This window comes from Rattus norvegicus, chromosome 10 (genome assembly GCF_021556685.1).
Source record: "Rattus norvegicus strain SHRSP/BbbUtx chromosome 10, alternate assembly SHRSP_T2T, whole genome shotgun sequence".
NCBI classification, from domain to species: domain Eukaryota; kingdom Metazoa; phylum Chordata; class Mammalia; order Rodentia; family Muridae; genus Rattus; species Rattus norvegicus.
In genome coordinates, this window is record NC_141543.1 from 16,314,693 (window position 1) to 16,329,502 (window position 14,810).

General features: G+C 49.9%; 1 protein-coding gene across 2 annotated transcripts in view; it reads left to right on the forward strand.

The window, feature by feature from the left end:
* Positions 1-9,476, forward strand: part of C10h16orf89 (similar to human chromosome 16 open reading frame 89) — a 21,075-nt gene extending 11,599 nt beyond the window's left edge. Inside the window, 8 exon segments of one of the 2 annotated variants that reach the window (NM_001105762.1) lie at positions 345-576; positions 2,292-2,441; positions 3,214-3,364; positions 4,338-4,455; positions 5,122-5,257; positions 6,352-6,456; positions 8,454-8,534; positions 8,921-9,476. In NM_001105762.1, the coding sequence (NP_001099232.1) occupies positions 381-576; positions 2,292-2,441; positions 3,214-3,364; positions 4,338-4,455; positions 5,122-5,257; positions 6,352-6,456; positions 8,454-8,534; positions 8,921-9,111 (1,128 nt within the window). In that variant the 5' untranslated portion in view covers positions 345-380 and the 3' untranslated portion in view covers positions 9,112-9,476. 2 annotated transcript variants of the gene reach the window in all.
* Positions 9,477-14,810: the final 5,334 nt, after the last annotated feature.

Here is a 14,810-nt window from a genome sequence, read left to right on the forward strand (position 1 = left end):
CTCTTACACTATGATACCAGAGGTGTTGTAGGTCTGTGCGCGTGGGCACACACACACACACACACACACACACACACACACACACGCACGCACGCACCTGACAGTACATGCACCCACACAAACTCACACCAGATACATCCATATATAAAAACCAGGGTGAATTCCCTGACCCAGATGGGAACAAGGAAACCCCATATCCAGAACTGGCCTGACCATGCCCATGACTCTGTGGCTAACCCCTGAAACCCCACCCCGGCACTTGTCTCCAAGTCTTCCTGGGTAAGAGGAGTGGAGGAAGAGGCGGGGAACAAAGTATTTAAAGGACCTGGGAGAATTCCTGGCACTTGAGTGTGTGACCATCCACCGTCTGCCAGCCCATCATGGCGAGGATCAGCCTGCTTCTACTCCTGCTGCTGTCCCTGCCACAGCAGCTCTCCTCACTGCCATGGCCAGACACTGCACAGGGCACCATGGCCGGCTTGATCCTGACTGCGTTAGAAAAAGCCACCTTATTTCTGGAGGACAGGCTGCCTAAAATCAACCTGGACGGTGCAGTGGGGTTCCAAGTGCTGGAAGGTACGTGACCCTTGCTCCCAGGTGAACACTAGGAAAACCACTTCCCCCAGGACCTACGACCCCGTTGCCTCTCCTTGGATGAGGACTCAGAGCTCTTCCCAGGTGTGTGGTTCTCAGCCATGGCCTCCTTTTGGAGAAGATGAGGACTCAGAGCTCTTCCCCAGTCATATAAAACTTTGTAGGATGAGGAAGGACTTAACGGCAATATGAGAAAGATTTGGAAATCATATTCTCAGAAGGAAAAGATTCCTCTGACAGCCCTTCCTAACAGTGGGTAGAACTCCCTTGTGGGTCCTTAAGGGAAAGCCACTCTCCTAAGGGTGGCTGCAGACAAAACAGGAACCCTCCCCCAGATGGTGCCCCTACCTGGTTTCCTCCCCTTCTGTCAAAGGCAGCTCAAGAGCTTGAGAAAAACAGCCAAGTGTTTGTTAGCTTTTTGAGGCATAAGATCCGTAAGAAGTGAGCTGGAAACTGGCCAAGGGACTGGAGACACAATGGTGTGCATGCATGCATGCACGTACACATGGGGGTTGCAGTGAGCATAAGCCCATTGCCCAAAGTGACAAAGATCCTATGCCGGATGTCTGCCTGGGCTTGTGCCCTGGGCTTCTCCACGGAGACTCCCAGGCCCTTTAGGCTGAGACTAAGTAAAACAGAGACATATAAAACAGTGCCAAATTCCTCTAGAAATTAAGAAGGATAAGCTAGCTGTGGTGGTGAATGCTTGTGTTCCCAGTGCTTGGGTGGCAGAGGCAGGTGGGTCATCGTGAATTTGAGGGCAGCTTGGTATTCAGAGTGAGATCCAAGACAGCCAGGGCTACACAGACAGACCCTGTTTCAAAAAAATAATCCAACACAGAAACAAAGAAGGGAGAGGAGGAGGAGGAGGAAGAAGAGGAAGAGGAGGGGAGAGACTAAACAATAGTCGTAAATTTCCTAGGACTGGTTTTTCTGTTAGGCATGGCAGGTACAGTGTCAACCCAACCCTGTATTTTTAAGAACCTATGACGATGTCTTTGTTGTTGTTGTTGCTGTTGTTATTGTTGTTGTTGTTGTTGTTGCTGCTGCTGTTGTTGTTGCTTCTGCTGTTGCTGTTGCTGCTGCTGTTGTTGCTTTTGTTTTTCTGAGACATGGTTTCCCTATATAGCCCTGGCTGTCCTGGAACTCACTCTGTAGACCAGGTTGGTCTCCAACCCAGAGATCTGCCTGCCTCTGCCTCCCAAGTGCTGGGATTAAAGGTGTGTCTCCATTGCCCAGCAAGATATGTTAAGTGGTTGATGAGTAAACATTGGCCCTAAGAAAAAATTCATGCTGTCATAATGTCCCTCCCTACTTCTCCCTCTAAGACTGCGGTCTTCCAAGTTAATTTAGAAAGCTGGACTTCATATGATGCTTTCTCCATACAATAGAAAATGCTGAGTCTCTACACATTACCTCATTTAATCTCTAATCACTCCCCTGCCCAAGAAATAATGCTTTATGATGATGAAGGAAGAGAAATTAAATGACTTTCTCTGGACAGCTGATAAAAAAAAATAACATAGAGAATCCAGAATTGAACCCAGGCCCAGTCCTAGAATACAAGTTCTAAGCCATGGCCTCAGCTTTATAGAAGCCTCATTTCCACTCTCAGCCATGGATAGAACCTGGGTGTTTTCCTTCCTTGTGCACTTGGTCAGATGTTGGAATGAATAACATCCAACCTCCCCTTTCAGTGCAACTCCGAGGAGTCCAGGAAAAATGGGCTCACAACCCCTTGCTGCAGCCACTCAGCTTGCGTGCTGGACAGCTAGCCAACACACTGTTCGCTCTCCTCCAAAACTCCATCTTCTACCTCAAGCAGAGTGACCCCACATACCTAAGAGGTAAGCACAGGGCGGTACTGGTGCAATTCAAACTTTGTGCTCAATCCAGCTCAGGCGGAGCTGCCACCTGTTGAGGACTTAGGTCTCAGGGAGGCTGTCCTGATAGTTTTATTTCAGTTTAACAAAACCTAGAGTCATTTGGGAGGAGGGAGGGACTCAACACTGAGAAATGCCTCAGTGAGATTTGCCTGTAGGAGAGTATGTACTGGTTTCTCTTCATTGGTGTGGGAGGGCCCCTCTCACTCCTGGGGAAGTGGTCCTGGGTCCTCTAAGAAAGCAGGCTGAGGGCTGGAGAGATGGCTCAGCGGTTCAGAGCACTGACTGCCCTTCCAGAGGTCCTGAGTTCAAATCCCAGCAACCACATGGTGGCTCTCAACCATCTGTCATGGGATCCGATGCCCTCTTCTGGTGTGTCTGAAGACAGCTACAGGGTACTTATACATAATAAATAAATAAATCTTTAAAAAATGAAAGCAGGCTGAGCAAGCAGTCCTCCACAGCCTCTGTGTCCACTCCTGCCTCCAGTTCCTGCCCTATTTGACTTCCTGTTCTGTCCTGTCTTCCCTCAGTGATGGAGTATGACCTGAGAGTTTTAAGGTGACATAAACCCTTTCGTCCCCCGAGTTGCTTTGGGCCATGGCGCTTTCTCACAGCAGTAGAAACTCCAACTAAGACAGAGGAGCACACCCTCTGTGGGGTGGGAGGAGTCAGCAGTGTTGTAGCTCTTGGTCCCTGAGCCCTCAGTACACTGGCTACCTCTCCTTCTCTGCAGAGTTCCAACCAAGCCTTCAGCCTGGCTTTTGGAAGTTGCCCCATGCCTGGACACGCACCAATGCCTCCCTGGTCTACCCCTGGCTGGAGCCCCTGGACTCTTTCTCGGAGGAAAGCAGCGATGCATGCCTGGTACAACTGCTAGGAACCGGGTGGGTTCCCCACCTCCCTAGTACCTGCAAACCCCATAGTGTCCCCTTGGCCACAGCCAGAGCCTTAGCAAACGTGGTGAGTGTGCACAGACACTCAGCAGCCCTCTCCTCCCTGCGCCACAGAATCCAGGTCTCACTTTCCCTGGACCATAGCGTTTAAGCTCCTCCCCAAAGTGGCTTTCTCTGAGCCCCTCTGCACACAGGACAAAAACCTCAATCCCTACCAGTTCTTTCGGGGCCCATGCACCTCCCACCCAGCCTCTGGGGGCTCCTTTCCAGACTCCATGGATCCAGGAAGACAATATTGAACATATTCTTACTCCCGATTTCCTTCTGCAGCTGATGGGCTTGCGAGAAGAGCGAGGGTACTTTAGTGCAGGGGTCAGCGCAGGAAGGGGGGGCACTATCTTCTCAACCTCCTTCAGAGAAGGTGCCACGCCACAGGTGACCACAGAGGGGCTGCACTCTAGATGGTAACCTATACTGTCATATTGGGTATGAGCAAGTGTATTGAGTCTGGACCGCACTCTCTGCGTTGCTGGGTTTGAATGGTCCTTTATTTAGGAGACTGATAGGAAAGGTATTTGGAGACTCCATGGAGCAAGAGGAAGTCAGACACTGGAGACTCCATGGAGCAAGAGGAAGTCAGACACCAGTGCCTGTCCAAATCCAGGACAGTTCAGCATTGTCTCCTCTGAGCTAGATCAAGACACAGCCAGTCATAGTGTCATATGATGTCACATACCTGTAGTCCCAGCACTCAAGGAGGCTGAGGCAGGAGAGCCAGGCTACAGAATGAGACCTTGTCTCAAGACGAAGGAAGGCCCATGACATCTGTATTTTATTTGGCAACCCTTACACTCAGCCCAGAACCCTCACCCTAACAGTCACTGAGGGAAACACAGGGTGGTCAAAGCCAGAGTGGGATGAACAAGGAGCATGGTCCTCATCGGCCTGGGCTGTCTCCTCCCAGGACGGACAGCAGGCAGCCTTGCAGGCTCTCCGACTTCTGCAGAACCCTTATGACCAAGGCCGGCTGCTCAGGCTACAGCCTCTCCCATCAGCTGCTCTTCTTCCTCTGGGCCAGAATGGTAAGTGTTGTGCCGAGAAAGAAGGCTGATTCTCAACTCCACTTCTCCCACTGCATGGTGTGGTGACCCTGTGTGCCTCCCTGGCTCCCTTTGCCCCCTCCCCACAGCACAGTATGGTGACCCTGCACAGCCACACTTCCTGGCAGCACTTGGAGCTGCCTTCCGAGTTCTCAGGGAAGAGGTTAAGATTCGCAGAGCTCCGCACAGTGTTTGCTCTCATGCCAGGCATTGCCTAGCCACATTGCCTGCCAAACAAAATGCCCTCTAGTCTAAGCTCTCCTGCTAGTGTCCAGCCTGTGAATGCAGCATAGCACGAAACTGTAATCCTACTTAAAACATTCTAAACCTTTCTGAGACTCTTTTGTAACTGTCCTGTGAAAACAACAGCAACTCAGAATGTCAAAAGGTTGCATGGCCTTCTCTTTCTGGAGAAAGACTTTGAAGCTCAGAAAGGCTAATGAGTGAGCCACGGTCACTCGTCACTCGGCTCTTAGCCAACCAAGCCTCAATGTAAGCTGTCACCCGTGACCTGCAAAGTGGCTGGGTAAGGGGGAGAGACCTTCCTTCCAACACAGCCCTGACAAGACCAGCTCAGAGCTGCAGGCCTTCCCGACAGAGCCTGTGTCTCCCACACACCTACACGTCTCCTGTTGTCTATCCCCCCAGCAAGGGTGCACGGAGGGACTGTTCCTCCAGAGTCAGCACTACATTGACATCTTCTGTGCGAACATGATGGACCTGAACCGGAGAGCTGAGGCCATGGGATACGCCTACCCCACCCAAGACCTCTTCATGGAAAACAGTGAGCCTGCCCTTCTGCCCTCAGGGTAGAGTAGAGAGGTTTTGACAAAGGCGTTTCATGCTCACTCCTGGGATTGCTAAATAAAGCAAGGAAACACAGAGGGTACAGGGCCAGGGAATGGCTTAGTAAAGGGCTTGCTTCACAAGCATGGGACGTGAGTTTGGTCCCCAGCACTCCTGTGAAAAGGCCAGGTATGGTGACACATGACATACTTTGTAATCCTAGAGCAGAAGAGACAGAGACAGATGGATCCTGGGGTCCCTGTGGAGGCAGACAGGGGGATCCTGGGGGTACTGAGGAGACAGAGACAGGTGGATCTCCTGGACTTGCCAGCCTAAATGAATGGGTAAGTCCAAGGTCCCTACAAGAGATCCTGTCTTGAAAAATAGGGTAGACCTGGCTAGATAGTTCAGGTACTAAAAAAACATGTGCACCTTTAAACCTGTGCACATGAATTCAGTCCCTGAAATCCACATAGAGGAAGGAGAGAAGCAGCCTCCACAAGTTGTACTCTGACCTCTACACACGTACCATGGTACACACACAGTAAGACAATAAATGATGCAATAAAAAATAAGGTGGGCAGCTCTTTAGGACTGATGCGGTTAACCTCTAACTTCCTTATAGACTTGCATGCATTGCTTATAAGGAGCTTAAATGCAGCTGACCATTGTGTGTCTGCTTGTCCTGGTGACTGTTCTGTGTCCACCAAGTCTGCTCTACAGGGGGAGTTCTGGACAGACTGATCAGCTAGCACAGAGACCCACCACCACCACCACCACCACCACCATCACCACCACCAAGATCCTGGAAATAAAATAGAAAGGGAGCCCCTGGGTGGCTGCTGCTTTGCTGGGACATCCAAACACCCCTACCAAGCCTGACTCCTGCAACTCTGATAGCACAGGAGAGGCAGGACCAGGGCCTGACAGCCTCTGGTGGCCAAGAGAACCCAGGCCCTGTAATCCTAAAGCAGAGGAGGCAGAGACAGACAAGTCCTTTAAGCGCCACCTCCTCCATCCCCTTGTGTGGTGACGCAGGGACACAGGAAGAGATGGAAGCTGGCTGACAGAGGTGCCTTGGTGTGTTTGCAGTTATGTTCTGTGGTATGGCTGGCTTCTCTGACTTCTACAAGCTGCACTGGCTGGAGGCCATTCTCAACTGGCAGAACCCTCAGGTGGGATGCTTCGGGAAGCCTGGTGAGTTGCCCAACTGCCCCAGCTGGGAGCATTGTTTGGTGGTGTCCCCGCTTCTGGGGTCACACAAGAAAGGGATGTCGTGGAACTGAGAACTGATAGTGGTTTAGAACAAGCAAGCGCACGCGCGCGCACACACACACACACACACACACACACACACACACACACACACACGGATGTAGAAGGGACTGGCATTCTGAGAGACCAATTCAGCCAGTGGGAAGCCGTCTGTGGGGAGGCTTGACTTGCTGGACATGCGCTAATAAATTAATTCCTTCAGCATTCCCTGAGCATCTGTGAATGTGCCAGACAAACGTTATCTGGTGCCAGAGAAAGTCAGAGCTGTGGGAAATGGGTAGAAACTCCCTCCACACACCAATAGATATGGTCATGCCAACTTTTGCCAGGAGCAGCTGAGAGAGCACAGAACAGTGGGGAAGGCTCCTTAGACAGAAGCTATCAGGGAAGACCACCAGGAGGGGTAACACAGTTAAGAAGCCCAGGATGAGTCTTTCCAACCTTGTGACATGTGACCTCAGGTTGTCCTTGGGCTAATAATGACCATAAGTCATTTATTTACCTTCTTAGAGTCTTCCTTCCATGAACTCCTAGCTTGTGCCTGCCACAGTACAGGTAACTAGGAAATGCCATAATTTCTATCACAAAGCTTGGGGTCCTTGAAGCAGCAACTGCCTTTGAGATGAGGAGAAATGTGCTACGGCTTGATAATACAAAAAGACATGGTGATGCCCTAAAGCTTGGTGACACCCTAAGGTTGGTGGCGCCCTAAGGCTTGGTGATCCAGCCCTGTCATCCTAGCCCTGAAGAGACTGAGGCCAGAGGATCAGAAGTCCAAGGTCCACATTGCCTTAGAGTGCATGTCAGACTGGCCTGAGCCTCAAAATATCACTTTTTTTTTTTGGTTCTTTTTTTTCGGAGCTGGGGACCGAACCCAGGGCCTTGTGCTTCCTAGGTAAGCGCTCTACCACTGAGCTAAATCCCCAGCCCCAAAATATCACTTTTTAAAGGGGTTAGGGAGGCTTCAAGAAGGCTTAGGGTATAAAGGCCCTTGCCACCAAATCTGATGACCTGGACTCACATACTCACATGGTCGAAGAGAATTGTCACCCACAAGTTGTCTTCTGACCTCTACACACACACACACACACACACACACACACACACACACACACACACACAGAGTTAAAATGTAATAGTGATTTTATTTTTAATTTATTTTTAATGTGCGTGTCTCTTCCCTGCATATATTATGTCTGTGCACCATGTGTATGCAGTACCCCCAGAGGCCAGAAGAAGACTCAGTGTCCTTAGGACTGCAGTTACAGATGGTTGTGAGTTGCCACATTGGTACTGGGAGTCAAACCTGGATCCTCTGGGAGAGCAGCCAGTGCTCTTGACTGCTGAGCCATCTCCCCAGCTCTAACAATAATTTTTAAAAGGGCAGAATGCAGAGTGCAAGCCCACGTGCGTAAGACCCCAGATTCGATCCCAAGTGCCACAGACATAAATAAAACTGGTGAAAGAAGTTTCAAAAGAGAGACTCACATTGATTATAATATCTATTTTAATACCAGTGCTTGGGAGGCTGAAGCTGAGACCCCACCTCAAAACAGCAGCTCCGCCTGGTGCTGCACACCTTTAATCCCTGCACTGGGAGGCTGAGGAAGGTGGATGATGTCTGTGAGCTCAAGGCCAGACTGGTCTACAGAATGAATTCCAGGGCAGCCGGGGCTATATACACCCACATCTCAATAAAACAAAAACATTACAGTGGTTTACAGAACACAGAGCTCTAGGCCCAACACTTAAAGAGCGATCAGGCAGGGGTAACTTGATAGAAGGCAAACGTGACCCTGAGGTAGGATCTGCAGATAGGCACAGAAGAAACCTCGAGTATCCAAGTCCCTTGAGGGGCCAGAGGGAAGAGGCTTATGGAGTGAGTGTTAATGTTTACTTCACCTTTGGCTCCTCTCCAGACACAAAGGGTGAACCCCCTGAAGTTCCGCATCGGCAGGGCGTTCTGAGAAGAGTGCGAAGGCGGGAAAAACTGTTCGAAGGTAACTAACACCCAGGGGCTCACTGACCCATCACTCAAACAATCACAATCGAGGCTTTCACCTGCTTGGTGGTGGTTGTTTCCCTCCCCAGTACCAGGAGATAAGACCTTGGGCCTCCTCGCTGAGGGCTCTACTACTGAACTATTCCTACCTGTTTGCTCTCGGTGGAAAGAAGCCTGAGTCACTGCTGCGCCCTCTTACTTATAGAGGCAAGAGCAAAAGTCAGCATCTATGACGGGCTTCTTAGTAACCCCAATATGCCTACACAGTACCTGGAAGATTGGCTGGGGGAGGGGGCAGGGCGCTCTCATAGCATTTATGATGGGTTGTGTTGGACAAAGGACCAAGTTTGCTCTCCGGACCTCTCCCCACTCTCGCCCCAACAGATGGCTGTTCTTGCCACAACACAGCCACTGCAGTCGCAGCCCTGGGTGGCTTTCTCTACATCCTGGCAGAATACCACCCGGACAATGGAGAGCCAACTCCACCCACACGGTCACCAGCAAGCAACTATCAAGATGGTGCTGCCAGCCCTGATGCCCAGAGGATTGGCAGGCCCCTCAGCATCTCTTCTTAAATGCTGGAGTCAGGGGTCACATGCCAAGGGGGCATTTGAGGAAAGTGACCATGTATAACCCATCACCACTTCTGGGTATTTAAAAGTCTTGAGAGAGCAGGGCCAGGAGAGGCAGGGTTAGAGGGTGGGGTGGTCCAGATGTCAGCAGAATACATAAAGCACTGTCAATTGGAGCTGAGCCTTCTGTCTTTTGTGCATATGTTATCAGATCATTAGTTGAGACAAGGTCTCACTGTGTATCCCTGGCCGGACTGGAACTCACAGAGACCCTGCCTGCTTCTGCCTCCAACTGCTGGGATTACAAGTGCATGACCAGCTGTGTGTCAGATCTTGATGTGTAGTCTAGACTGGGTTCAAGATCCTCCAGCTCCCACTCCTAAGTGCTAAAATCACAAGTATGTGCGACCATGCCCTGTTGGGAGTTGAGCCTTGTTTTCTCAGGCATGAGGACAATCTTGGATGACTTCAGGATCTCTGTTTCAAGTCCCCCATCTCAGTCAACACAAACCCAGAATGGACCGGTGTCCTACTCTGTTCTCTGCAACTATCACAAAATAACAGCGTCGAGGTGATCATAAGTAAGGGAAAGTTGTCTCAGTTAAGGTTCCATTGTTGTGAAGAGACACCATGTCCAAAGCAACTCTTATAAAGGACAGCATTTAATTGGGGTTGGCTTACAGTTTCTGAGGTTCAGTGCGGTATCATCATGGCAGGAAGCATGGCAGCCTGCAGGCAGACATGGTGCTGGATAAGGAGCTGAGAGCTCTCTATCTTGATCTTGATCTGAAGGCGGCAGCAGGAGACTGTGTACCATGCTGTGCTTGAACATAGGAGTCTTCAATGCTTGCCCCCAAGGTGACACACTTCTTCCAACAAGGCCACACCTTCTAATAGTGCCACTCCCTATGGGACAAGCATTCAAATAAACACACAAGTCTATGAGGGCAATAACTACTCAAACCACCACAGAGGTTTGCTTGGCCTACAATTCTGGAGTCTGCAAAGTGCAGGGCCATGGTACTGACATCAAATGAGGTCCTGTACACTGCTTCACAACATGGCAGAAGGGCAAAGATGTGTGAGGCACAGATGGGGAGAGAGGCTGGAGTAAGACAGATGCATACCATGATGACAAATACACTCCTGACAGAGTAGCATGACTACCAGGAGGCCCCACACCCAGGTCTTCTCTAATTACACTCACCTCACCATTTGTCAATTTGCTTTGGGTTTTGTAGTTGTTGTTTAGGTTTTTTTGGTTTGGGTTGGGTTGGGTTTTGGTTTGTTTGTTTTTTCTAAAACAATGTCTGGCACTATGTCCCATGTTAGCCTCAAACTCACAGCACACCCCTTCTGCCTCAGTCTCCTGAGTACTGGGGACTGAGTACCGGGGATTACAGGTATGTGCCTGACTTGAGGTCCCACTTCTTTTTTTTTTTTTTTTTTTTTTTTTTGGTTCTTTTTTCGGAGCTGGGGACCGAACCCAGGGCCTTGCGCTTCCTAGGCAAGCGCTCTACCACTGAGCTAAATCCCCAACCCCGAGGTCCCACTTCTTAATAGTGCTAGAGTGGCAGTTAAATTACAGCGTGATGGCTGGAGGAGGAAGTGAGTCTGGGAACACCCTGTGGCCATGAGAGGTGACACATGTTGATTTCCACATCCTGTGCACAGAACTCTGAAAGTCTTAAGGGCATGGTGTATGCAGACTGCCCAGGGGTCAGCACTGTGGCTTTGACCACAGGCTCCATTGTTCTGTGTCACTGGACAAAGTCTGAAAAGTACCTATATCAGTATGACAATCACAGCATGAAGATGATGTTCTTAGAGTGCCAAATGCTGTGCCTGCCACACCAAGCAAGTGTCACCTGGAGTTACGAGGTTAGATTGTCACAGAACAAAGGGAGTGTCTCAGAGCATCGGAAGGCATAGCTGGCCCTCCCTGGAGTGTTTTCCCCCTCCCACTTCCTCCTCTCCACTGACTCAGGACATTATCTAAATGCTTTAGCATTTTAGAAAAAATCTTCTAGAACACTCTTAGGGGTTCAGTACCATCTGTAGGGACGATGGCACACTGCGAGCACTGCTAGTACCAGGCTTTAGAGTAGAAAACAAGCTTCCAATTCAATCCAAATCCAGAAGATGCTTTGCCATAAGTGGAAAGGCTGCTGGTCCCCTTATGTGAGAGTCAAGCCACACCACAGCCTGGGGATTAACACGCCCCTTGTGGAGTCATCTGGCACGGTGACACACACCTGAAATCCCAGCACTTGAGAAGTAGAGGCAGGAGAATCAGGAGTCTTAGGCCATCCTTGGCTACATACTGTCTGAGACTAGTCTATACTGCATAAATGAGACAATGTCTCATGAGATCACGGCCAGAAAAGAACTAGCCATGCAAACCTGACAACCCAATTTCAACCCTTCAATACAAGCCAGATGAGCTCACCCCTGTAGTCCCAGCACTTGGGAGGTGGGGGTAGGCTGATCTCTGTGAGTTCCTATTAGCTAGACCTTGTCTCAAACACAAAGAGATGTGGGATCTGACATGACTTATGGGTAAAGACACTTGCCTAATGATCTGTACCTGACCCCAGAACCTTCGAAGGACAGAACCACTCCCCTCACACTGTCTTCTGACCTCCTTCTGTGTCTTGCCATGCACAGAACTCACATGCCATGCCCCTATGCACATATAAATTATTTTTAAAAGCTGGATGTGGTGGTGCACAGCTATAGTTCCAGTCTTCATACGTGGAGATGGGAGGCAGAGACGGGAGACTCTAAAAGCCCAACAGCCAACTCGACTGGACAGCACAGCAGCAGAAATGAGGAGAGCTAGACCCAACTCCTGAAGGCCGTCCTTTGACCTCCGCGCATCCAGGAGTGCGAGCAGGTGCGTGCGCGTGCACACACCCACACACAAGCTAGATAAGAAAAAAGTTTAAAGAAGAGATATGTCACTAAGGTTTTTAATAAGTAACCAACCCCTTGTTCCTGTGCCCTGCTGAAAACCAGTGGTGGAGGTGTGGAATCGATCTTTTAAATCTCTCCTTTCATCTAATCTTCCCCTTCTGTGCCCAGGAGGCCCTACCACAACCCCTCTTAAGTAGTCAGGCCCAGGAGGTGTGCCTGGCATCCAGTGGTGAATTGGACCTGCTTCTGAGGCTGCTGTCTTCTTAGGGAACCAGGAACCAGAACCTAACACCTATTGGCTTTCAGGATTTCCTTAGCATTACTTCATCAACACAAAGTTACCAGGACAGGCTATCAGGGATCCACATAAATGGATTACAGAAGAAATTATGCCCACCCCATCCTTCCTGAATCTGAGCTGAACAATGATGTGGTCCCAAGGCTTAAGTTACTAACCAGGGCTGGAAAAAGGGAGGCGAGCCTTGCTGGCAGGTCAACTTTAAGATAAGGCTATCCTCTCAGGGAATGCCAGAACCACACTGGGGACTGGGGGTGTAGCTCAGTGTGAGCGTGTGCGTACACACACACACACACACACACACACACACACACACACACACACACCATAAAAGTGGAACAGTCTATCAGAGGAAGGGCAAGCTTGAGGCCCTGAGTTCTAGCCTCTGTACCACATAGAAACAGGCATGGTGGTACAAGCCTTCAATCCCAGCCCCTATAAAGTGGAGGTGGGAGGATCGAGGTTCAAGACCAGGCTGGGCTACATGAAACCTAAAAGGTTAATTCTGGAGTTCACTCAACTGAGCCTTACATGATGGGCTGTTCTGTCTGCCTCAGTGGTGGCTGTGGTGGCTAGGTAACTGCGGAAGCTTGAGGTTGCCTTTGCTAGTAACTCTAACTCGCCTGGAGCCCACAGATATGAGGGAGGGCTAATATGAAATAACTGTCCCGGCATCTCTGCCTCTTCATATCCCTACGTCCCCTTCACTGTCTTGCCTTTGACTGGGACTGTAGATGCTGATCATCCCAGAAGCATTTTGTCCAAAGCTGTAACACAGGTCGGCCTGCCCACTGCCACTGGTGCCACTTCCACCCCTTCCTGTGATTTCTCCCCAGCTCACACATCAACCATCATCCCCCAGCAGGCCCAGACCAAACCCCAAGGCCAGTATGCGATACGAGAGGATGAAGTCTGCAGCAGGAGGAGCTCTGCAGTTCCTGGGCTCGCCCATGGCCCACTGGCCCACAAAGCCAAAAGGCAGAAATGTGTGCACACATGGGAAACTATTCCTGATGGAAACAGGCAGGCACCAGACTTTACTCAATCCCAGAAAACAACAACAAAACAAAATAAAATGACAAAAAAAAAAAACCTGATTCTTTCCTTTATATAGTGTCAGTCTCATCTGGCCTCCAACGTGGCCCGTGTGCCCCAGGGACACAGGAAGACTTCTGACAAAGGATGCGACGGGGGCTGTTGCTAATATGTCACTTGGTCTTGTTTTCTTGTTATGGTTCTGTATTTGTTTTTCAAGACAGGGTTTCTGCATGTAACCCTGGACATCCTGGAACTTGCTGGCCTTGAACTCAAAGAGATCTGCCTGCCTCTGCCTCCTGAGCGCTGGGGTTGAAGGCGTGCGGCACCACTGCCCAACTTGGTCTTGGTTTGTTGTCATTGTCATCATTGTTGTTTGTGTGCTTTTCCCGTTTCCACAGCAACAGATCCAGATGCTGGCACCGGGAGGCCCTCCTTTCCTACGACTCAGCCTAAATGGGCTGAAGGAGCCTTCTATCCGTGCACCAGCAACATCAGGCTCTCTGGGCTCTTCATGTGCTGGCCTTATGTCTGTCTCCCTCAAAACAACCAATCCTGGACTTGGGGGCTGGGAAGACAGCTCAACGGTTAACGTTCTTGATGCACAGGCGTATGGAGGAGAGTTCAGACCTAGAGAAGCCACATAACTGTGGCACAGAGGTCCTGTAATTCTAGCTTCTGAAGGCAGACACGGGATCCCCAGAGCAAGCTAGCTGGTGAGATTAATCACTGTGGCTTGATGGAGAGGCTTCTCTTCAATGAATGAGGTAGAAGAATGATCACTATAATTCCTGATATGAACCTGAGGCCCAGACAGACAGACAGACCGACGTGAATTATTATGTAAAATGAATCATTTTTATTATAAGAGTAAATAGTAAATTAATCTGGCAGCCGTATTTCTTTTCCTTTGCTAGTCCCCAGTAACCACGCGGAGAGACGAAGATTTATTAAAATTGCCTTGAGTAAAATGCCATGTAACCATTACTCCATTCTAAACCTCCCAGCTGGTCAGGCTTCCTCCGGACATTTCCCCACATTACTTGCATCTCTCCTCTCTTGTTCCAACTCTCTTCAGACTCTCTCTCAGCCTCTCCTCGTGGCTCCCCTCCTTCCTTCCAGTCTCTTTCTCCACCCATCCTAGAATCAGAAGTCCCACCTACTCTCTCTAAAGCTCTGTATTGGCCCGTTGGCTTTTATATGGCGAGGCAGAGAACGAATGAGGAGCAGGGTTTACACAAACTTGAGGCAGCAGCCTCTAAGAGCAAATATAACAAAGCCTGTAAGGATTGAGACCGGATAGTGGGGTGGAGAAATCAGCATTTGAAATAATACAGGGGTAAACTTTACACAGTGTTCAAAACCATTTTGCCAATGCCCCAGCTCAGTTGTCTGCTCAGATTGGACAGATTAGCATCTTTGGGGGAGAATCAGACCTTAAAACCGGTAAGAA